At 45.8% G+C, this 24,839-nt stretch overlaps 1 protein-coding gene across 7 annotated transcripts in view; it reads right to left on the bottom strand.

The window, feature by feature from the left end:
* EYA2 (EYA transcriptional coactivator and phosphatase 2) overlaps positions 1-24,839 on the bottom strand; it is a 253,772-nt gene that overhangs the window by 130,172 nt on the left and 98,761 nt on the right. For all 7 annotated transcript variants that reach the window (XM_061127413.1, XM_061127417.1, XM_061127414.1 and 4 more), the window contains 2 exons: positions 24,140-24,282; positions 18,175-18,291 (listed from right to left, as the gene is read on the bottom strand). In XM_061127413.1, the coding sequence (XP_060983396.1) occupies positions 18,175-18,291; positions 24,140-24,282 (260 nt within the window). The remainder of the gene's footprint in view (positions 1-18,174; positions 18,292-24,139; positions 24,283-24,839) is intronic.

Genomic DNA, 24,839 nt, shown 5'->3' with positions numbered 1-24,839 from the left:
AGAATAATCTGGGTATATCTGGACTAACTTTAAGAGATCTACAAAACACACCATTTAGTGACAAATAAAAAAGGCAGTTTATAAAACAAGATGAACAGCAAGGTATTTGTTTTTTTAAGGAATTTTCCAGTTGTGGGAGGAGAAATACACACACACTTACACACAGACACACACACACAGACACACACAGGAACATCTGAGATGTTCCAGAAAGATACAACACTAATATTACTATGTGATTTAAAACAAATACACGAAAAAACTAAAAATCACCATAAAAAGGCAAGTGGATTAGGGCCTGAAGGATGACGCTGCCTGCCTGGGGCACGCAGACACTGCTGAATGTGAAGTGATGCTGAGAGAGAGAGAGCTTAGAGACAGCAGAGAGCAACGCTGAGACATCAGAAAAACTCTAGGAGTTCCCTTGGATCAGGGCAAGAGGTCTCCAGGGTGGGATTTGAGCGCTGGTCCCCCTTTCCTAACAACTTTTAGGAGCAGAAAAGTCTGATTTGTTCTAAGGTACAAATTCTGTGTCCCTAGCCTGGTTCTGTCCTGACCTCGGCTTCTCTCTGAGTGAGGATGGATCTGCAGTGTCTGTCTGTCTGTCTGTGTCTCTAGCCTAATCAACGGTTCTCTGCCTGAGGCTGTCTTTCCCCTCACCTGTCCACCTTTCATTATCCATTTCAAACCTCAGCAGAAGGCAGGCTGCCTCAGGCTGGGAGCAGATGGCACCCTCCTTTTATCTGTGAGGAGTTGCCTCGCAGGGACTTGTATGTTGTATAAGCCCGTCCGTTTCTGTGTGTCTGCAGGTTTTTTTTGTTTGTTTTGTTATTTGGTTCCTTTTTGTTTTCCTTTCCTCACTCCCCATCACCTCCTACTCTCTCACCGTACTTATCAGATTTATTCTTCCAGGTTTTCAAAACATTTTGCGGACACAGACCTTGCTGTGGGCTCAGTTACTGTTTCATTGACACATTAGAACTAAAAATGAAAACAAATACACAAGAGGGACAGTGTCAAAGCCCTTCTTTGGGTCTTTGCTCCTTTAAGAATGAAAGGATAAGCTGGAATGAGTCTAGAATATTCTGAACTGAGCCTCTGGGACCTGGTAGGTGTTGTTACAAGCCAAGATCTGTGAATATGGGCTTCAACTGTGCCTGCCTTAAAGCCCTGGACAGAAGGGAGGACCAGGGTTGGGCTGGTGGTCAGAGAGACCTTCCTCCTGGTTGCATCTTCCATAACCTCCCTACGGTCCACTTACCCCATGGCGGCCACCTGGTTTTTCGAAGATGCAAACCAGACCAACCCTCCCTGTTTGAAAACCTCTGATGGCTGCTCGATCCTCTCAAGGTGAAATCTAAACACCTCCACATGGCCACAAGGCTCTTCAAGGTCTGGTTTCACCCACCTTCCAACCTTATCATCCCCCATCTACCCTCCTTCAGTCACTGGGCCTCCTGTCTGTCCGGAACACTCATGACCCATGGACACTTTTCTTAATTTCCACATTTAGGCTCTCTACTGATGTTTATATCAACCCCAAATTGGCCGAGCCCCTTATTCAACTTGAACTCCGAGAAGGCTGATGGGATTGACAGAGAGAGAGAGAGAGAGAGAGAGAGACAGGACACACACAGAACCCAGGACCCAGGCCGTGTGGCTCTTCCACCTCCTTGTACCCTATCCTAAAGGTGCCAACTCCATCTCTCTCCCTAGGTTCCTCAGTTTAAGTTGATTTAATAAACCATGTTATCTGAACATCTTAATTTATTCTGTGAGCCTTATCCCTGTGACCTCTGGGAGAACAACCTCCCTGGAGGTTGTCACTGCTTCAGGGCAATTTCCCAAGAATGTCACCACTGTCAGTAGAGGTATGGCTGTCCTTTGCTTCATTAGATTTTACCAAGACTGGCCTACCATCATGGAAGTTCATGCCACTGACAGCCACATGCTGGTGATGTGTGGTTGGCTGCATAGCTCAGCTCGTCAGTGATGATCTCATGAGTCTTCCCAAGGGTGTGTGTGACTGTTTCATTAGGTCATCTAGTGGGGTCATGCCTGGGCAGTTTATTTGTTCAAAAACACAGTTTATAAATTATTTTACAGCAAGGGCATTCTGCTTGACTTTAAAAGATACACACAAGTAGGTTAAATTATATACGAATTAAATTTCCAAGACAGTGAAGGGATTTTCTAGGACATTTGTTATAAAAAAAAAAAGTGGGGGGCACTGGGTTTGATGGGGTTTGTTTAGTTGATAAATCATATCTGATTCTTTGTGACTCCATGCACTGTAGCCCGCCAGGCTCCTCTGTCCATGGGATTTCCCAGGCAAGAATACTGGAGTGGGTTGCCATTTCCTCCTCCAGGGGATCTACCTACCCGACCCAGGGATCGAACCCTCGTCTCCTGCATTGGCAGGATTCTTTACCACCTGGGAAGCCCGATGGGGTTAGGAACTGGGTATAAACAGCCCTTGTGTCCGGGGTCCCCAAGTGCCTTCTGAGGCAAACTGAGCTTAAAGATGCAGCTCCTTTTCTGGACCCTAGAGAGAGACAGATCAGGAAGCCTCCCCTTTCTCATGGTCCAAATGCATCTCGTCTGCATCCCACAATCAGCAATTCCACATTCAAAATGCACCCAGAATCTGACTGCTTCTCCCACCTCCACCTCCCCTGTGAGTCCAGCCTCCACCGTCGCTCGCATGACCTACTACAGTCACTTCTGCACTGATGTCCTGTCTCATTCTCACCCCTGCAGTCTGTTCTTTACATGGTGGCCAGAGGGAGCTTGTTAAAATTAAGCCATATCATATCACTCCCCTGCTCAAAGCCCTCCATTCCTCCAAGTCTCCCATCCTAAAGCAGAAGCCGGAGTTCTCTCAATGGCATGAAGCCCTCATCTCTACCGCCCCCCTCAACCCGCTCACTCTATTCCAGCTGCGTGGGTCATCCTGACTTTCCTCAAGCACATGAGACCTGGTCCGCTTACCTACCATGTGGATCCCTCCTCTGAAGGCCTTTGCTCAACTCTTCCTCCATGAAGTCTTCCCACTCTAAAAAAAAATATGCAACCTCCAGTGCCTCCTTCTATAGTTTTTACCTTAATTCTTATTCTTGCCATCTCACATCCTGTATCAGTTCAGTTCAGGTCAGTCCAGTTGCTCAGTCATGTCCAACTCTTTGCGACCCCACGGACTGCAGCACGCCAGGCCTCCCTGTCCATCACCAACTCCTGGAGTTTACTCAAACTCATGCCCAATGAGTCAGTGATGCCATCCAACCATCTCATCCTTTGTTGTCCCCTTCTCCTCCTGCCTTCAATCTTTCCCAGCATCATAGTCAGCTCTTTGCATCAGGTGGCCAAAGTACTGGAGTTTCACCTTCAGCATCAGTCCTTCCAATGAATATTCAGGACTGATTTCCTTTTGGATGGACTGGCTGGATCTCCTTGCCGTCCAAGGGACTCTCAAGAGTCTTCTCCAACACCACAGTTCAAAAGCATCAATTCTTCGGCACTCAGCTTTCTTTATAGTCCAACTCTCACATCCATACATGACTACTGGAAAAACCAGAGCCTTGACTAGACAGACATTTGTTGGCAAAAAACAAACTTCTACAGTTTTTACCTTAATTCTTATTCTTGCCATCTCACATCCTATATGCTTTACTTGTTTTTCATATTTATTACCTGTCTCCCGCCACAGGACCTCAGCTTGTAGAGAGTAGGCTTTTCGTCTGTTTCCTTCTATACATGTTTGTTGAACGAATGGAGGAACACATTCCACCAGTGCCTTGGAGTCAGGCCCAGAGACAAAGTAACAGGGAGTTGTTTGCTGGTGCTGGGTGTCAGCTCCTTGAGGGCAAGGCCTCTAAAACAAGCACAGAGTCTCTTGTCCAGATGTCAGTCCTTTCCATGGTCACCATGGAGAACAGTGTTAGCAAAATGGTGGCCTGGGGGTACAGAATCCAGTCTGTAGATGTGTTTTGTTTTGACCTGCACAGTAGTTCTTTTAATTTGCTGCCACCAATTTTTTAAGTTTTTTTTTTTTTTAATTGGGAAATATCTGAGAAAATTCCAGATCTCTGTTTTTTGTTTTGAAAATTTGAGATAAGTGACCCATGCATACAACAAAAGGAGCTGCCCCCTTATGAAGGGTTGGGGCTCCTCCATTCATCACCCACATCACCCAGCCATGGTGACCTGGTGGGCGGGTCTTGGACCAGATGAAGAGATCAGGCTTGGATCAGACAGCTGCAGAGTCCATCTTGGCCATGCCTCCTGGGGCTTTACTGATGCAATGTTACATGTGTTTTGCCATCATTTGATTACTCTCTCTCTCCCTACTCTGGGCTGTGAGCTCCACGCAGGTAGGGACCTTTTCCGCCTTGCTCATCTTTGTGTTCTTAGCACCTGCCACAGTACCCGGCCCAGGGAAGATGCTCTATTAATATTTGCTGCAATAATGGCCATAAGAAGGCGGCAGACTTGACCCCCCTTCTCAGTTCCACACTCAGAGGACTTACATTTATTAAGCCCTCAGTAATGGGCCTTTGCCTTGAAAATATCTCTCATAGTAGGAGGCAAGAACAGGAGATGAAGTGTCTGCAAAGAAGAAATTAAAAAAAACATTTCTCTGCTTTTTAAAAAAGTTATGTGTTTGTGGCTGCGCTGGGTCTCTGTTGCTACGTGCGGGTTTTCTCCAGCTGCAGCACGCGGGCTTCTCATCGTAGCGGCTTCTCTTGCTACAGAGCGTGGGCTCCAGGGTGAGAGGGCTTCAGCAGTGACGGCTCACAGGCTCAGTTTCTCTGCGGCAAGTGGGATCTTTCTGGGTCAGGGATTGAACCCGTGTCTCATGTATTGGCAGGCGGATTCTTAACCACTGGACCACCAGGGAAGCCCTGTTCCTCTGCTTTTAAATGTCTCAGAAAAATCTACAGCTTAGTTAGGTGGGGCTGTCACAACAAAATACCACAGAGTGGTTTAAACAGCAGAAATTTATTCTTCACAGTTCTGGAAGCTGGAGTCTGAGATCAGGGTGCTGCCTGATCTGGTTCCGGATGACAGCTCTCTTCCTGGCTTCAGATGGCCACGGTCTCGCTGTGTCCTCACGCGGCCTTTCCTCAGGGTGTAAGATGAACGAGAAAGAGATCTCTCTCTTCCTCTTCTTGTAAGGAGGCCAATCCCATCAAGAAGGCCCCACCCTCAAGGCCTAAGCTAACCCTAATCACCTCCGAAAGGCCCCATCTCCAAATACCATCACGCTGGGGGTTAAGACTTCAACACATGGATTTCAGGGGGACAAAAGCATTCAGTCACTAATGCCAACTAGTCATCTTCATTCAATTCTAGAAGTAACCAGGTTTACAGCTGGCTTCTAATCATCCCTTAAGAGTTGCACTGCCTAATATGGCAGCCACTAGCCACATTTATGTTTGATATAATTAATTAAAATAAAACAAAACAGAAACTTCAGCTCCTTATTTGCCTCAGCCACACTGCAGAGGAGACCAGGTGTGTTCAGGGTGGTGTGGCCGTGGACATTAGCCACATTCCAATGCTCAACAGCCACATGTGGTTCAGTTCAGTTCAGTCGCTCAGTCACGTCTGACTCTTTGTGACCCCATGGACTTAGTAGCCACCACTTTGGACAGCAGAGATAAAGAACATTTCCATTATCATCACCAAAAGGTCTACAGGCCCGTGTTGGCCTTAGTGAACTGTCGTTTATCAAAATCCCTACTGGTCCCCAAACTAACTCTCAATCTCTCCAGCTGTTTTCATCTGTCACCCCCAGCAGCTTCTGGAGATGGGGGTGACCAAATCAAACTTGCTACACAACCAGAGGAAAAGACCATCCATTTAATCTTGATGTGTCCTAAATCCAGAAGACTTCAGCTCAAGCAGGAGGCAGCAAGCCTGCCAACACGCATGAAGGTCTCGAGAAAGCAGCCACCAGGGTGGAGGCACTGCATGGCACAAGAGTGCTGACAGGTATCGGAAAACTTCACCCACTTCACCGTGTGCAGAGAGTTGCTGATTCACCCCAGGAAACCTGACCTCCAGCCAGGAAGCTGAGGAATGCCAAGCCTGGCTCCTGTCTTGACCGACACAGTGAGACCAAGCAGACTCAGACTGCTCAAAACTAGCTGAGCCAGGATGGCTTTAAAGTTGCTGCTTCCAAGCAGAAATAGGGAAATACTTGACTTTACCAGGAGGTCACTGGGCTCCAACTCAGCTATAACCATACCCACCACTCCAGTCTTTCGGGACGTGCCTCAGTGGTAAAATAAATCAGAGATGGGGACCAAAGGAGGTGATATTTCTGGCTCCTCAGGTCATCACTCGGCTTGGAATTTTCTCCTTCCATTTCTGGTCTTGTAATCTGTGGTTCAATTACGAAAATACAGAACCAGATTGCAAGACAGAGGCATAAACAGCAGCTTTATACATGTCTGTCTGCTTCACAGGTATTTTAAAGAGTGTTTAAATCCATTGCCAATACTGAAAAAGAATGAGAGAAGGAAATGGCAACCCACTCCAGTATTCTTGCCTGGGAAATCCCATGGACAGAGGAGCCTGGTGGGCTATAGTCCATGGGGTCGCAGAAGAGTTGGACACGACTTAGCAACTAAAAGACAATGCAGTTTTGAGGGAATTCCCTGGCAGTCCAGTGGTTAAGACTCCACGCTCCCACTGTAGGGGGTGCGGGTTTGATCCCTGGTTAGGGAACTAACATGCCACTCAGCCAAGAAAAAAAACAAACAAACAACTTTGTGAACTGAATAAAAATGAAAATACAATATATCAACTTAAAAATTATTAAAAATAAATCGTTTTGAGGATTTTCTTGAAAAACGAAAGATCTGGCCTCTTCAGGGTCCCATTCTAGTGCAGCAGTAAGGAGCTGAAGCTGAATAACACCCAGCCCTTAACTTTGATGGTCCTCCACTCTCCAAGTGCCACAGACCCTACCATTCCCTATGCTAGTACACCTAGCTCATTTCTCTTTTAATTAGAAGAATCATATCCTAGAGCAGCTTAATTCATAGAACTGTAGAATCACTTGAAAAAGAGAACTTGTTTCTGATTTGACATGTTAAGCTTTCCTTCCAGTGTAGTGCTTGATTTTTGTTTTGTTGTTCTGACATTACTTCTGGGGTGCTTTGCCATACCAGCACAAAGACAAAGACAAAAACAACAACAACAAAAAAAACCACTCAAAGACTTTCAAACTTGTGAGTCTTTTCATTGATGGCGTCTGGATTTCTTAGTCATGATGTCCACTGATGTCAAGGTTATAAAAATTTTGATTCTTGCTCTAGAACTTAAAAAAAAATTTGTTTGTTGTTGTTCAGTCGTGTATGACTCTTTGTGACCCTAGGGACTGCAGCCCACCAGGCTTCCCTGTCCTTCACCATCTCCCGAAGTTTGTTCAAACTCATATCCATTGTGTCGATGGTGCCATCCAGCCTTATCAGTTGTTTTAAACGGTAAGCATTTAAAGCTTTATTTATTTTTCTGCTCCTAAGGGGGGCATCTACATCACTGAGCAGGGACTGAACCTGGGCTTCCTACCCTGGCATAGCAGAGTCTTAGCCACTGGACCACCAGGAAAGTCCCTTGTTCTATAACTTTATAGTTTTACTTTTGACATTTAAATTTTTGATCCATTTGGATTTTTTTTCTGGTATATAGTAATAGTAATGGATCTCCACCCTCCACCCCCAGATGTCTAACCAGTTGTTCCAACACCATTCTCTGAATATTCTATCTTCTCCCTTTGGCTTAAGATGCCATTCACTCCATGTGCTAAATTTCCTGACATGTTTGGTCTCATTGTGGACTATACGGTCTCCTCTATTAGTCGATTAGTCTATTCCAATATCAGAATCACACTATTTTGATCAGTAAAGCTTTATATTTCTTTTATTTTTATGGTTAATTTTTTTTGGCTGCATCACGCAGCATGTGGGATCTTAATTCCCCAACCAGGATTGAACCCGCACCCCTTGCAGTGGAAGCACGGAATCTTAACCACTGGCCCACCAGGGAAGTCCAGCTTTATGTTTCAATACTGGTATACCTAGTACCTTACCACTCTTCTTTGGTACAGTTTTTCAAGTCTAATCTCCTAGTTCACAGAAAAGAAAACATAAATTGATCTAAGATCTGAAAGGATGCTCACCCTTGTAAGATACAATTAGAAATTAGGAGCACAGGGAGATATTGTTTTTTCATGCAGTAGATTGGCAAAAACTCCAGTAGTGAGATTATACTGGGTTGGCAAAACAGGCACTCTCAGACACGGCTGGTAGGAGTTTAAATGAATAGGCTCCCTATGGAGGGTAAGGTGGAGATATCTAGAAAATTTAAACACGGACTTTCCCCTTGACCCTTCTGGGAACTTGTCCATCAGATATACTTGCAGAAAAACAAAATGATATACATATAAGGGTATATTTATAGCCTTACTGGTGGTAATTGCAAAAGACTGGGAACACCCCATAAGGAACTGGTTAAATCATTTACAGCACATCATTCAATGGAATAACAGGCATCTGTAGAAAGAATGAGGAAGCGCTTTCTACAGACTGACTGAGAAAGTTCCCCAAGGTATGTAGCTAAGTTAAGAAAGCAAAGCACAGAGTATGTTTCCTATGAAAACAATATACACAAAGTTTTTGCTATAATCTGAGAGGCCATGGAGTTGTGTAAAATTGTGTGCTAAAATAATGGGGCTTATGGGAAAAAGTAGGATTCAAGCAGATTGCTAAAAAGCCATACAACTTAGTAACCACAGCATTAATGAAAGCAATAATAAGCCCAATAAAAATAATAGCACAGTGAAAAAATAAATAAATAAGTACTACACAGAGAGGTGCCATGTTAAACAGGACTTCCCCTTAAAAAGGAGGTAAAGATATCTTGATGGGGCAGGGCGGTGAAGGATAACAGAGGTGTCGAATCATGGAAACAAGGGCACAATACACAAAGATTGGAGGAAGCTGCAACATAGATTCTTCAAAAACCAGAGCACATGGCCAAACTGAGGTCAGAGGAAGAATACGGGTCACTAGAGGCAGATTATTCCTACAAGGTTTGCTGTCTTTACCCGTGTTAAGTATTTTGCGTTCCGCTGCTGTTACCACGTGTGATGGAAAAAGTGCCAATGAATCAGTGCAGCCGTACCTCCAGTTCTGGCCAAGACCGAGACCCAGGGCCTGGTCTCCCTCTCACAGGAAATGGTTTAAAAACTAGATTGCCAAGACACTGGGCATCAGATAATGAAAGACAATGATGCCTTCGACTAATACATACTGCTCTATTTAAAATGGATAACCAACAAGGACCCACTACTGTAGCAGGGAGCTCTGCTCAGTGTTATGGGCCAGCCTGGAAGGGAGGGGAGTCTGGGGGAGAATGGCCACATGTATGTGTGTGGTTGAGTCCCTTTGCTGTCCAGCTGATACTATCACCACATTGTTAATCGGCTATTCTCCAACAATAAAAAGTTCAAAAAATAAATCAATAGGTCAGTGATTACAAAGTTAAAAAAAAAAAAAACCCAAGGAAAGAAAGACCATAATGCTTGAAAGAGAGGAAACAGGTGGTGATCTGTAAGATTCTCTCCAGTGTGGGGAGCGTCCAGGGAGGGGGACCCAGGCGGCCCCCAGCATTCTCTCTGAATTGAGGAGATGGAGCTGTAAGTCCGGGGCGGCCAAGATGGTTAGACTTCACAGGGCCAGGTACCAGAAAAGAAAGGGCTGCATAGAGAAAGTGCACGGGAGATTTGCCAAGCTCCCCGTGAGAGCTCCCTTGAGTAATGACTGGCATATGCTTGTGAAGAAATTACTCAAGGCCAGGAGAGAACCACTTGAAATGATCAAAAGGAACAATCCTCAGAGCTCATAGTAGAATTGAGAATAGTTCCTGTTCCCACCAACACAACTGGAAAACCTCATATTCCTGGGGCATTTAGAAGAATACTCAAGAGAGGCTTGCCTTGATACCGGGAAAATCTGTTAGGTAGAGACAGCTCTAGACCAGATGCTGTTTTCTGTTCCCCTCAACAAAGCTTAAAGTGAGACTTGAAAGCCTCAATCTATTTCCATGTAACAACTGCATCCCAGAGCAAAGCTCAAGAATATTCACACAAATAGAAAAAATATCCAGGAGTCAACCAGGCAAGATTCACAATGTCTGACATCCAATCAAAACTTATCAAGCAAGACTTCCCTGGTGGTTCAATGGCTAGGACTCTGCACCCCCAGTGCAGGGGGCCTGGGTTCAAACTAGATCCCACTTGCTGTACCTAAGTGTTTGCAAGCCACAACCGAAGATCCTGCATGCTGCAAACTAGAAGATCTCTCGTGCCGCATCTAAGACCCAGCACAGCCAAATAAATAAAAATAAATATTAAAAAAACTTACCAAGCGTGCAAAGAAGCAGGAAAACATAGTTTATAATGAGAGAAATCAATGAAAATGTTAAAATGATACAGGTGACAGAATTAGAAGATAAGCACATTAAAACAGGACTGTGTGCTGCCTGTTCAAGGGGCCAGAGGAAAGCTTGGGTGTGTTAAATAGAGACATGGAAGGAAAAAAAAAGACCCATATCAAACTTTTAGAGATGAAAACTATGTACAAGATGAAAAAGACATCACTGGAGAGTAATTAACAAGCAGATCAGATACTGCAGAAGAAAAGATTAGTTAACTTGAAGACATGGGAAGGATATTTGAATAATGGCCTCAAAATTTCCAAATTTGATGAAAACTGTAAACTCACAGATCTAAGAAGCTCCATGAACACAAAGCACTAGAATCACAAAGACTACATCGAGGCCCATCAAAATTAAATTGCTTCAAACCAGTGACAAGGAGAAAATCTTAAATGAACCAATACACCTTTGGAGTTACCCTGCCATCATTTCCTTGTTTATGAATCACAAATGAGTTGATTCCTGGTGTAGAAATATGCAATGTAATAGACAGCATTCATGTTTGCTTATATTTGCAAGAGGAAATTCCAGATGGGTTCATAAGAACCTAGAACAGGGGCTAAGTACTGGGGATTTAGAAGCTGAGTGGATGTTGGATGAGAGTGGGATAGAGATTTCTGTAGATGTTTAAAGCAGATAAATGCATAACCTGCTTTGAAAATTGATATGAAGGAGTAACTTTAAATATATCTTTTTTGTTATTATAAAAGGAAATACACTGGCAATGTTCCTGGTCGTCCAGTGGGTGGGAGTCTGCCTGCCAGTGCAGGGAGCACGGGTTTGATCCCTGGGCCGGGGAGGTCCTACACGCCTCAGGGCGACTGAACCCGTACATCACACCTACTGAAGCCCATGTGCCCTGGAGCCCGCGCTCTGCAATGAGAGAAGCCATTGCGATGAGAAGCCTGCGTACTGCAATCTAGAGTAGACCCTGCTTGCTGCAACTAGAGAGGGGCCCAAATGCAGCAATGAAGACTCGGTGCAGTCAAAAATGAAAAGTGAAGGTGAAGGTCCCGCAGTCCTGTCCGACTCTTTGCAACCCCATGGACTTCTGCAGGCCAGAATACTGGAGTGGGTAGCCGTTCCCTTCTCCAGGGGATCTTCCCAACCCAGGGATCAAACCCAGGTCTCCTGCATTGCAGGTGGATTCTTTACCAGCTGAGCCACCAGGGAAGCCCAGTGCAGTCAACAATAAATTAAATTAAAATGTAAAAAAAGGAAATAAATTGGCAGCAGGGGAATTAGGGAATGATGGCTAATGGGTGTGGAGTTTCTTTTGCAATGATGAAAATATTGTGGAATTAGATAGGGTGATGGTTGCACAACTCTGTAAATACAGTAAAATCACTGAATGTACACTTTAAAAGGGTATTAATCTCATCAAAAAATAAATGAAAATACAGGAAAATAGGAATACATGCATGTTCATCATGAAAAAAATTTAGAGAAAGAATTTTAACACAAGAAGGGGCCTTAAGGTTTCCCAGGTGGTGCTAGTGGTAAAGAAAATCCCTGCCAATGCAGGAGATCTAGGAGACTGGGGTTTGATCTCTGGGTGGGGAAGATCCCTTGGAGGAGGGCATGGCAACCCACTCCAGTATTCTTGCCTGGAGAATCCTATAGACAGAGGAGCCTGGTGGGCTACAGTCCACAGGGTTGCAAAGAGCCAGACAGGACTGAAACAGTTGAGCATGGGGACTAATGCTAATCACAACCAGTGCTTCCCAGTGAGCAGGGAATATTAGTTTAGGGAGGGGGTCCCTGTTCAAATCTACCTGGGAAAGCTGACTACTGAATTTCACTTCTGGAGAGCCACAAGGCACATTAGTCTGCAAAGGCTCTGAAAAGTCCTATGTGTGTGTGTGCTAAGTCGCTTCTGTCATGTCCGACTCTGTACGACCCCATGGACTTGTTTGCTCCTTGGAAGAAAAGCTATGACCAACCCAGACACCATATTAAAAAGCAGAGACATTACTTTACCAAAAAAGGTCCGTCTAGGCAAAGCTATGGTTTTTCCAGTAGTCCTGTATGGATTTGAGAGTTGACTATAAAGAAAGCTGAGCACCAAAGAATTGATGCTTTTTTGAACTGTGGTGTTGGAGAAGACTCTTGAGAGTCCCTTGGACCACAAGGAGATCAAACCAGTCAATCCTAAAGGAAATCAGTCCTGAATATTCACTGGAAGGACTGATGCTGAAGCTGAAACTCCAATACTTTGGCCACCGACTCATTGGAAAAGGCCCTGATGCTGGGAAAGATTGAAGGTGGGAGGAGAAGGGGATGACAGAGGATGAGATGGTTGGATGGCATCACCGACTCTATGGACATGAGTTTGAGTAGGCTCTGGGAGTTGGTGATGGACAGGGAGGCCTGGCATGTTGCAGTCCATGGGGTCGCAAATAGTTGGACACGACTGAGCAACTGAATGGAACTGCCAAGCTTCTCGGTCTGTGGGATTCTCCAGGCAAGAATACTGGAGTTGGTTGCCATTCCCTTCTCCAGGGAATCTACCCCACCCAGGGATCAAACTCATGTCTCCTAAGTCTACCTGCATTGGCAGGAGGGTTCTTTACTACTAGTGGCACCTGGGAAGCCAGCTCAGCTGGTAAAGAATCTGCCTGCAATTCGGGAGACCTGGGTTCAATCCCTAGGTTGGGAAGATCCCCTGGAGAAGGGAACGGCTACCCACTCCAGTATTCTGGCCTGGAGAACTCCAAAGAGTTGGACACGACTGAGCAAAAAGTCCTGCAGTGAAGACATCTAACTTCACACTACACACTATTTACCAAATGTATTTGATGTATTTGACAATGACCTTTTCCAACTTCTTTATTTTTCAGTGTGTATTTATGAGTGCCAGAGCTGTGAAATACAGATCATAGAGTTCAGTGGCTTGTCCAAAAACACATCTGGCTGGAGCCAGAGAAGGTGCTAGGTTTCATGAATCCAGCACAAACCAACCTCAGAGGTCTCTGGGTGAAATCATTGGTTTAGACTCTTCCACTGGACTTTTAATTTTTCCTATGCATCCTCAAATCACACATTTCCATGTTGCTCTCGAAAGGCTTATGTTGGGTTCTGAGCTCACTATTAACAATCCCTGTTGTTGATGTTGTTGTTTAGTCACTAAGTTGTGTCTTAGTCTTGAATCCTCATGGACTGTAGCCCACCAAGGCTCCTCTGTCCATGGGATTTCCCAGGCAAGCACAGTGCATTGCCATTTCCTCCTCCAGGGGATCTTCCCAACCCAGGGACTGAATCCACATCTCCTGCATTTGCAGGTGGATTCTTTCCCACTGAGCCACCAGGGCAGCCAAACAATCCCTGACTTTGGTAAATAATAATAAAAAAGAGGAATTCCCCTGGAAGAAGGCTCTCCCACCATTTGTAAGGCTCCCCCGAATTCACCATATTTCACCAGCAGGGTGGCTCAACAATCTCAAATTGGTATTTCTCTTTTCTCTTACCAAAACTATGTCCTAAAGTGGAGAGTGCAGGAAAGAGAAATGAATCTGGGAAAAACATAAGGCCATCAAATCAGACATTAGGAGGAAAATAATATTTAACAATTTGTAGAGCACTTAGGTTGTGCCGGTGCTGTTCCGAATATTTCACACACATTAACTCATTTAATTATCGCAGCACCCCACATGTGGGTACAATCTGTATCCCCATTTTACAGGGAAAGAAACCGAGGTACCAAGAAGTCACAAGGCTCAAAGTCACACGCTGGCGCACAGGAACAACTGGGAAGTTAGCTCAGCCTGACTTCAGGGTTACTGCCTTTAATGCTCACGTTACAGAAGCAACGAGAGAAATAATAAAAGTACGCCCAGTCATGAAGGACTTCATCTGATTGCTCATGGCCATTCTGCGTAGTCCCCTAACAGCCCCCTGGGCTCACCACTCTTGCTATGATGCTGGTCTCACAGGTGAGGAAAGGGATGCCTGGAGAAGCCAAGCACCTCACCCAGGTCCCGCCGCGGGACACAGTGCTGACTGCAGCCGGGTCCAGGGCTCTTGACCCCTCGGGGGCACCAGCAAGTTCTTACAACACACTCTCAAGATGTTTTTTTGTTTGTCTGTTTTTTCTTCTCTTTTTAATCTTTGTGGCCGTTTCCATGAACAGCAGTGTTTTAGCAGAAGCCGAAATGGAACAACAACAAAAAATCAAACTCATAAGAAATACATTTCAGTTACGAAAACCCCTGGGTGAACTTAAAAAAGAAAATAAACAACCATGAAAAGGCTACAGGGGCTATGAACTTTTCTTTTCTACGTTTACTGTACATTTGGCAGCAGGGCAATGCTGTATTAGCAGATACAGATCTCCAACCAGGGCCATGGGGGGCAGGGGGAATGGCTCTGCTGAAGTTTCTGGAAGTTTCTGAGATGGGGTAGAAGACCCAGCTGGAGGCATTTTTAATGCTTTCCTAATGTTTACCCTACACAAGTCACACTGCTGCTATTGTGCCTCAGTTTACCCATTTGTAAATGATGGAGTGGTCCCCGCTCAGGGACTTATTTTTGCTTCTATAAAATGATGGTTTTAATTCTTAGAAAAGAAAAGGACTCAGCTCAGCTTCTGAATATGGACCAATCTGACTCCAAGTTGATGCTTTCAGGCCTGAAACTCAGTCTCAATCTCTCTCCCTTCCTCTTTCAAAAACACTATGCTTAACCAGCGTCTTCCATTCTGAAAGGCACATAGAGTATTGGAGAGTTTATTTCTCCTCTGGAACAACTTGAAAAAAAAAGTTAATAGGAAGCACATGGGCATGGCGTGTGAGCCTTCTGTGTGTTTGCGTTTGGAAAAAAAATACTTAAGGAGGAATATGTCAGGCTTGCAAAATGCCTGGGCTGTCTCAAGAGCAGTTTATGGCCATTAGCATCAGACTGAAGGCAGTTAATTGGGACAAAGTCCAGCTGGCATCTGGGCCATGAAGACGATAAGAAAATAACCTGGACTATTCCCATGGTCCAGTGGGAGTGGATCAGGAGATGTTTTTCTATTTGTGAGGGCTGATGGGGGTGGGGTCTGGGCCAGGGCTCATCCACGGAGATTGGTCTTCTAGAAGGATCTATGAGAGTGTGGAAGGCAGACTGGTGTTGGGGTTATGTGCCTGGGCTCTGGAGGGGAACTGCCTGGCTTGAAACCCCAACTGCTACAGCCAGCTGACCTTGGGCAAGCCACTTTACCATGCTGTGCCTTGGTTTTTCCACCTGTAAGATGGGGATATGACAGAATCTACGTCACAAGGCTGCTGGGAAGATCATGGGGAACGGTATATATGCAGAACGAGGGCAGCGTCTAGAGTCGGAAGGAGTCTGGGAAACAGCACTTGCAAGGGAACAGCCAGGCTCCGGAAATCTACTCTGAATCCCAGCTCTCATCGCTTCCTGGCCCTGTGATCCTTGGGCAAGCCACTTCCTCACGTTCATCGTGTTTAAAGCGGTGTTGAGGGAGCCCGCCTCCTGTAACTTCTGTAAGGACCAGAGAAGAAATAAGATATTCTCTACGTCCCAGTACAGGGGTGCCTCCTGCTTCACTTTCCAGTCTCACATGCCTTTCTAATTACCCCCAGATTCAAGTCTCCACTGGAGTCTCCAACATTGCGAGCCTTTTCCTGCCTCCAGACCTTTGCTCCCGCTGGTCCTTTTGTGCCTGGGCTGTCCACTCTCCAGCTACTCACAGGCTGGTTCCTTTCCATCACCCCAGCCACCTGACCATCTGGGCAATGTCCATCACCACTCCCTTCATCAAGGCCCATCACAGCACCCTGTTTGGTCCTTCTTGTGATTTAGCACAATCTGTCATGATCGATTTACATAATTGCTCATTGTCTGTCTCCTTAGAAGCCCTGAGGCAGTCATGTCCACTTCTGTTGGAAAAGCTGAAAAGAAACTGGTTAAGATGGTTAAGACTGACCCCAGTGTAAGTTCAAGTTCAGGGTCTTCACAAGCCTTTATGATCAGGATTGTGCTACCGTTTACTCCCCACTTGAAGATGGGTCCCAGCACCTTATGCCCTTCTGTGGGACTCAGAACAGGCCCCCAGGGAGACAGAGGAGGAGCAGAGGAGGCAGGAGGGACCACAGCCAAGAGCAGGCTTTGAGTCAGGTTTGCGGTGGGAATCCATCAGACCCCCAAGACACGTCATGCAACCTGTTTCTCACTGCACTTGCAGTAAAATCTAGGCTCCTTGCCCTGATGCCAACCCCTCTATGACTCAGTTCTGTCTCCAATAAAATGCGGATAACACCAGAACCAACACTTTGTGGAGTGTCATGAAGGTTGTATGAGGTGATTAGCTAGTTTGCGTGGCATGTGGTAAGTGCTAGGCTAATGTTAGCTGAAGGTGTCATCAACAAACTCCACTGCAAATCTTTACATGGATGCTCTTCCAAGGTCTGGGCATTAATGCTCATCACCTCCTTTCTCTTACATACCCCTAAGACCATTTGCTGTCTCTTCATAACGCCTTTTCCTGAAAAGATGCCCTTGACATCCATTTAAATTGTTTCCTAATTAAAAAGACAAAGCAGCAAAACTTGCAAATATTTTTTTTCAAAGAAATGTAGCATCACGCATTAGCCCACCACCTCATCCCTACTCTTTCAACTTTGCACATTACTTTTCAGACTCTTGGTGGTCATTCTTATCAGCTTTCATGAAGGAAAAAGAGAATACCAGGGTGAGGATGCCCAAAATTACTGCCACCAGCACTCCACTCCATGTATCAGCTCCAACACATTCCCTACGGGGCACTGGAGAAGGGAAGGGGCCTTTGGATGACGACAAGTGCAGGTGGGAACAGGAGAATGCAGCAGACCAGTTCCTTAGGGTGCGTGGGGTTGGTGGAGTCACACGGGAGTTTCTTCCCTTTCTAAGGCTGCCCAATGGGGATGCGGAGCCTGGACCCTCCTGCCTGGAATAACAATGCCTCTACCCCCTGTCCAGTATCCCAACACCCATCACTTCTCTGAGTCTACCATGGTATCGCCTGTCCCATCACACTTCAAATCAAAGCCAACACCTCCCCTTTGCCCTCAAGGCCCTGCATGATTTAGCCCTGTTCTCCCTCAAGACTCTCTCCTCTTATACCACACCCCCCTGCCCCCCGCCAATCCTGCTCCAGCCCCACCGGCCCCTATTCTGTGCCCCAAACACATTAAGACACTCCCCCCCGCCCCGGCCCCCACAGAGCTTTTGCACAGGCTGTTCCTCCTGTTGGGAATGCTCTTCCCCCTGGTCTGCGCAGGGCTAGTTCTGCCTCATACTTAGGCCTCTGTCCAATGTCACATCTTCCAAGAGCCTTCCTTGATGACTTTATTAAAAGTTACCTTTCTCGCCTCTCTGGACCCCTCAACTATTCATCACTCTCCGTCCCAACACCACGTTTACTGGCTTCATTGCATTCAACCCCTTCTGAAATTAGCCATTTGCTACTTGCTGCCTGGTTTAATTGTCAGTCTCTCCCTCCTGCCCTCGTAATCGCCATGAGGGCAGGAGTCGTTATCTCCTTTGCCCACCACTGCAACTCCGCTACTTGAGATAGGTCCTGGCACATAGTAGGTACTCAATAAAGCTGCTGAATAAACAAACGACTGGACACCCGACTCGGGCAGTGCTTAGAGACGGCAGGGAGGGGCGCAGCACTACACTCACCATGCATCTGGTAGGTGTACGGGCTCTGTCCAGCGGGTGGGGTGCTGAAGCTGGAGCCATAGCTGAGGAACCCACTCTGGCCGGGGGAATGGTTCAAGCTGTCTTCTGTCTTGATGCCTTGGAAGGGGGAAAGAGAAGTACCAGGCACACACAATTAGGATGCTTCCTTGTCACCTGCAGAAGAGCTACGGAATCAAGACAGCATGCGGTTTTATCAGCTTCCAAACTGGTTGCAAACTGGTGGTTTGTGAGGGGAAGTTACTCTACTTCAGCTGTAATTCAGTCTCACATGTCCTTCTTGGCCTGTGTATTTTACAGGGAAACCTGAAATTGGTTGCTTTTGTTTAAAAATCAGGAGATTTCACCCCCAAAATCTAGACTTACGGCCTCTCTCGAGCAACAGGATGATCTAGAAACCTCATGTCCGTGTTCCCACACGACAATAGGCTGTCCCCAGAAGCTCCCCAATTTGTGTGTTTCCCAGGTCACCATGGTTCCCATACTGTCTCTGAGACATGGAGGTTGGTTTTTAAGGTGCTATTTTTCACCACAGTTCTTTTGGGTGTTTTTGTTTGTTTTTACACCCTAGGACAGGTTCAAAAGTGAGAAAGGGAAAGGCAGGCTGAGTGGATCTCATCTTTTGCACATGTGGTCAGCTTCCTGCCTGGCTCTGAGGGTAATGAGCCCCCTACTCCAAGGACTGAGGCTTCCAAGGTGGCTCAGCGGTAATAAAAGAGTCCATCTGTCAATGCAGAAGCTGGAGGAGACACAGATTTGATCCCTAGGTCGGGAAGATACTCCAGAGGAAGACATGGCAACTCACTTTAGTATTATTGCCAGGATAATCCCATGGACAGAGGAGCCTGGCAGGCTACAGTCCATGGGGTCGCAAGGAGTTGGACGTGACTGAGTGACTAAGCATGTACTCCAAGGACTAGCTCCATGTATGGCTTAAAAGTCCATCAGGATTTGGGGTGAAGGTATTAAACGAACCATTTTCCCTCTGTAAAGATGATGCCACTTAATCTTAAGACATACTCTCCACTCTTCTCATGGAGGGGCCTACTTATCCAAAGGCCACAGTTACAAATCTGCATTCTGCTTTAGCCAAACTCTGATATGCCTCCCCAAGACACAGGCACCCATTCCAAGAGCAGCTGGCTGGAGAAAGAACTGTACTGAGGGAGGAAGCTGATCTATCATCAGTAGCCCATATATTGTATTTTTATTGAACACATAATCAATTTTGCTTATCTTTATCTTACAGGTATAAAATAGTATTTCAATACTACTTAAATTTGCATTTTTAAAAAAGGACATTGCATTTTTTAAAAAGGACACTGCTAGTTCTGGGGATGGTTTTGTAGTTATGATTTCCCTCCTTCTCACCCATTTACCCCCCAAAATAAAGAGAATGCTGAATGTGGTAAAAACAATGGATTCTGACTCAAGTGGTCTGGGCAGGAGCCAGGACAGTTTGCTTCATTACTTGGTGACCTGGACAGTTTCTCCTCCCTTTTGAAATAAGATGCTGATTCCCACTGGCAGGATTGCTGGGCAATCAAAAGAAAGGGAATGAATGAATATCTAAAGCTGTGAATGAGGTACTCACAACAATCCCATGAAATAGGCAATATGACTTTCCCCATTTTAATGGTTTTTTTTTTTTTGCCAAACTGAGAGGCAGGCATATGGGAACTTAGTTTCCCGACCGGGAATCGAACTTGTGCCCCCTTGCAGTGCAAGCATGGTATCTTAACCACTGAACCACCAGGGAAGTTTCTCCCCATTTTAAAGATGTGGAAACTAAGGTTCAGAAAACCAGGCCACTTAGTCAGAGTCTTGCGATTAGCGGGTAGCTCTGAAGTCTAGGTTTTCTCTGCTTTCTCTTGATGCCTCTCAGTAATGGGTGTGAAGGGATTTTATGCACTAGATGGTGCACGACTTCACTGACAATTATGACAGCAACTTGGCAACCTGTTTGGTGCTGGAGCCTAGCTGTCCCCTGTCTTGGCTTTCAACATGACTTCCTCACTAAGCTTAATCATTTTTAAAATTTAAAGTGAGAGACGTGTGACTCTTATTTTTCACATGACCACTTTGAGGCCACGAAGGGTTATTAATTGACCTAATTTCATGCTGTTGTGTGTCAGGGGACAGGGAAGTCTGTGGAGAGGGAGAGAGATGAGGGAACGGCCAGTTGGTGGGCAGTCAGAACACACAACATTTGTTGACTAAATCTGCCATTGTATATGGGCCGTTTCATGGAGCCCCCAAACGATTACAGTAACACCAAAGATCACTGATGACAGACTACCATAGCAAATATAGTAATGATGCAAAAGTCCAAAAACAGTCCAATATGTAACAGAGACATGAAGTGAGCAAATGTTGTTGTAAAAATGGCCTTGACAGACTTGCTCGAAGAATGGATGCCACAACCCTTCAATTTGTAAAAAAGAAAAAAAAAAAACAAACAACAAACCACAATATCTGTGAATTGTAAGATAGCAAAATGCAATAAAACAAGGCATGCCTGTATACCCATTCATTTATGTATAATCTGTGGCTGTTTTCAAGATATAGGGTAGCGTTGAGTAGACACCGTATGGCGTCTTTCATAGACACTGTATGGCCTACAAAGCCAAAAATACTTATTATTAAGCTCTTTACAGAAAAAGTTTGCCAACCTCTACTGTACATAAGGCCTTCCCAGGTGGCACTGTGGTAAAGAATTCACCTGCCAATGCAGGAGACACAGGTTCGATCCCTGGGTTTGGAAGGTCCCCTGGAGAAGGAAACAGTAACCTGCTCCAGCACTGTCTGGAAAATCCCATGGACAGAGGAGCCTGGCGGGCTACAGTCCATGGGGTCACAAAAGAGTTGGACACGACTGAGCACACGTAGCATTCCACATAAAGAAAGGCAGAGCAATGATATTAATAAAGTGAAAGTGATAGTAATTAGCAAATCCAGGGATGTGGGTATTTGACAAGAAAGGGAGATAACCTCCCTTTATTTTTCTTGTTGGATGGTCAGCTCATGGTTATTTATAGTGCTACTCTTTTACATATGTCTTAAATGTTGCATAACATTATGTTTGCATAACAAATTGAGGAAAAAAACACTCCACACTCCTGACCTCCTTGCCTCTAGTCTGCTCAACTGTGTTATTATTTCCCTGCAGCTATTTAAACAAAGGTAATAATGCTATTTGCCAAGGAGCAAGGAGAAAAGTTTCCTAACAAGATTCAGCAAGGTTTGTCCAGACAGTGAGCAAACACTGCTTGCTCGGGCACAGGCATGTGTGAAAGGAAAGGGCTTTTCAGCCCACCTGTCATTATTCAGTGATGCGGACATACCAGGTGTATGGCAGCCTGGCCTCTACTATATTGATTGAATGTTTCCCTTGGGCCAGGCCCTGTGAGCTAAGCCCTTAATGTAGATTAAGGGCTGACACATTGTGGTCCATGGACCCACTGTGGCCCACTGTTTGTGTAAATAAAGCTTTATTAGAACACAGACACACTCATTAGTTTACATATTGTCTGGCTGGTTTCAAGCTCCAACGGCCGTGCTGAGTGGCTGTGACAGAGACTGCATGGCCCAGAAAGCTGAAAATACTTATGAACTGGCCCTTTAAAGAAAAAGGTAGCTGATCCTGGATGTAGATGATCCCATTTACAGTAACAACAATGGTTAGGAAGCCAGACTTAGTAGCACTCCCATCATATGAAGGTGACTCGCCCTGGGTCTTAGGACCAGCAAGGGGGCAGAGGTGGGGTGTGAACCCAGGGCATGTGACCTTGCCACTTATGCTGTTTTCTGAGGGCAGAGAGCCTCTGAAAGTAACTGAGACTAAAAAATGACTTTAGACCAAATTAATTTCCACCGGATGCCATGTTTTGTCTGGAAGCAGGGCTAGGGTTCTCTTTTATGCTAAAAAAATAATCCAGCTTCATGTGTCTTGGCTGTCAGCCAGCCAGGGTGACTCACCTGTGATTTTATCACCCGTCTTCTGGCACAGGAGGGACAGAAGTTAGAAAAGATGCCCACACCAGTTGGCTCAGGTCCATCACAGGTAATCCCCCAGGATTTCTAGACTCCAGAGCCCAGGCTGCTGGGTGTAATTCCACCTCTACCAGCGACCAACTGGGGGACCCTGGGCGAGTTAGTTATCTTCTCTGAGCCTCTATTTATTTATCCCTTGAAAGAGGATAATGGTTGGACCTTCCTTGGAGAGTTGAGTGGAGGTTTAAAAGAACGAGTGGTTACAGAGCGCTGAGAACTGTGGGTGGCAGCATCTCAGTGATGGTGTCTCTGATGGATGCCCAACCCAGGGTCCCGTGACTTGTCACTCTTAACACCACAACTGTTCTTGAATATGTCTATCTCTGTCTGTCTACTGTACCGAGCAGGCTTCTACCATCGCTCCACTCCAGGCTTCATCAGCCTCCCAACTTGCCTTCCTGTTTCTTCTCTTGCTTCTCTCCAATCCAATCTCCCCACAGCAGTCAAAGTGATCTTTTATTTTTTAAAAGATATATTTATTTATTTTTTGGCTGCGGTGGGTCTCTGTGGCTGCACGCAGGCTTTCTGAAATGGTGGCAGGCAGGGGCTACTCTTCACTGTCGTGGGGGCTTCTCACTGCAGTGGCTTCTCTTGTTGCAGAGCACAGGCTCTAGGCAGGCGGGCTTTGGCAGCTGCAGCGAGTGGGCTCTGGAGCGCTGGCTCAGTAGTTGAGGCACACGGGCTTAGCTGCTCTGAGGCATGAGAGATCTTGCCGGATCGGGGATTGAACCAGTGTCCCGTGATTGCAAGGTGGATTCTTAATCACTGGACCACCAGGGAAGCCCCAAAGTGATCTTTAAAAATGCCAGATTGCATCAGACAGCCCTACGTTTATAGACCTGCCAATAAGTTCCTGTTTCACTGGAATAAAGTCCTCCCCAGGTGCTAAGACTCTGTCCACCTCACCTATCTCATCTTGGTCCTGTGTTCCAGCCACTGGGCTTCTGGGGTTTGCCAAATCCATCTCCCTAGGATTCCCAGGCATCCTCTGCCTGGATGCCTCTCTTCCCATGCTTACTAATGGTTGTCTCTGTTCTCAGATGAATCAGCTCCTTGTGTAAAAGACCTTCCTTGGAGCTGGAACCTAAGTTAAATCTTGCTTGCTCTATTCCATTTCATGATCTTGTCTTCCTTCATCCCATCCATCATAATCTGAAATCACTTTAACCTACCATTTTTAAAAGTTCATTTGTTTTTTCTCCCTCTAGGCCAGGGGTTGCAAGCTTAAACATCTTCAGGCAGCTAATTTAAATGAGTAATGAGGGCTAGGAGAGGACTGTGGCCAACAAAGGCTAACAGGGTCAGTCCTGCACAGTTACCTACTTCTGATGCAAAAATGTGGGCCCAGGGCTGCCCAGTCATCTGCTGTTTGTTGCTTTTTTTTTAAGACATTAGAAATACGAATTTCTATGTAAACACTTCTCATTTAAAAACTGGCAATTAATTTTTCAAATGTCAAGTATATTTTATAGGTTAAAAAGTATCCAAGGGCCACCTTATCTCAGTTCTAGATTACCTTGGCAGAACCCAGGCAGAAGTAAAGATAATTCAGAGGAAAACATCTGAAAATGGAGAGAGACATTTTCCTCCTGACATCCTCTGAGCACCTGGATCCAGCCATACCTGATATCAGCCTTGTCCCCAAGCTTACCAGTATGTGAATCATTAAGTTTCCATTTTCTCTAAGCCAGCTTGGGTTAAGTTTCTTACCCTTGCAATCAAAAGAGGCCTTGACATAGTCTCTAGAACTTGAACTGTATTGAAAGTGTCTGTCTCCAACCCAAAATCAGGCTGGCTGCATGCCTCTTTCTGCATTTAACTGAAGCATTTGGGCAGAATGAAGACTATGATGTAAGGGATCCCGGGGAAAGCAAGGGTTTGGTCAGGTACTCACTGTAAGAAGGGATTCCATAGGCTTGTGCTGGAGGCGGGTAAGCCGTGTAGGGGGTAGCTTGCTGGATCCCTGCACTGTACTGCGTCTGGCCGTAGGCTGCCATGGCCGAGGCAGGCTGACCGGGTGGGACACGCGGGCAAGGTCTGCGTGGAAGAAAGAAGATTAAATCTCCAAGCCCAACCTAGCACATCCCTCCCCCCTGGTATCACCACTACCACCATTTCCCTTCAGGTGATTATTTTTATTTTTTTGGCCTTGCAACTTTTGGGATCTTGCTTCCCCGACCGGGAACTCTGGTCCCAGCAATGAAAGTACTAGTTCCCAGTCCCTGGACCACCATGTACTCTTTCCAGGAAAGAGACAACTTACACGTTCATCAAGTCCTATTTCATTTTCCTTTCCTGGGCACCAGGAAAACAACACGTCCTGGGTCCTTTGCAATCAGAGTCAACCACGTGACTGGATTCTGCTCAACACAATGGTTTAGCCAATAAAACCATCTCCTCAAAACCCTGCTGCCCTCTCTCCTCTTTCAGCAGCAACTGTGGAGGGTACCAGCTGAGAGGGCAGAACCAGCAGGGTTACACCCTGGAACCCCAAGTTAGCCTGTGGAGGAGAGCTGCCTTGGAGAGGTCCATGCGATCCCGGGGTTTTATTTAAGAAACAAACCTTTGTTGTGTTAATCCACTGGGACCAGGGT

This window comes from Dama dama, chromosome 23, assembly GCF_033118175.1.
Source record: "Dama dama isolate Ldn47 chromosome 23, ASM3311817v1, whole genome shotgun sequence".
NCBI lineage: Eukaryota > Metazoa > Chordata > Mammalia > Artiodactyla > Cervidae > Dama > Dama dama.
Note: the sequence above shows the minus strand (reverse complement) of the source record. Positions and strands in the feature narration are given on the sequence as shown.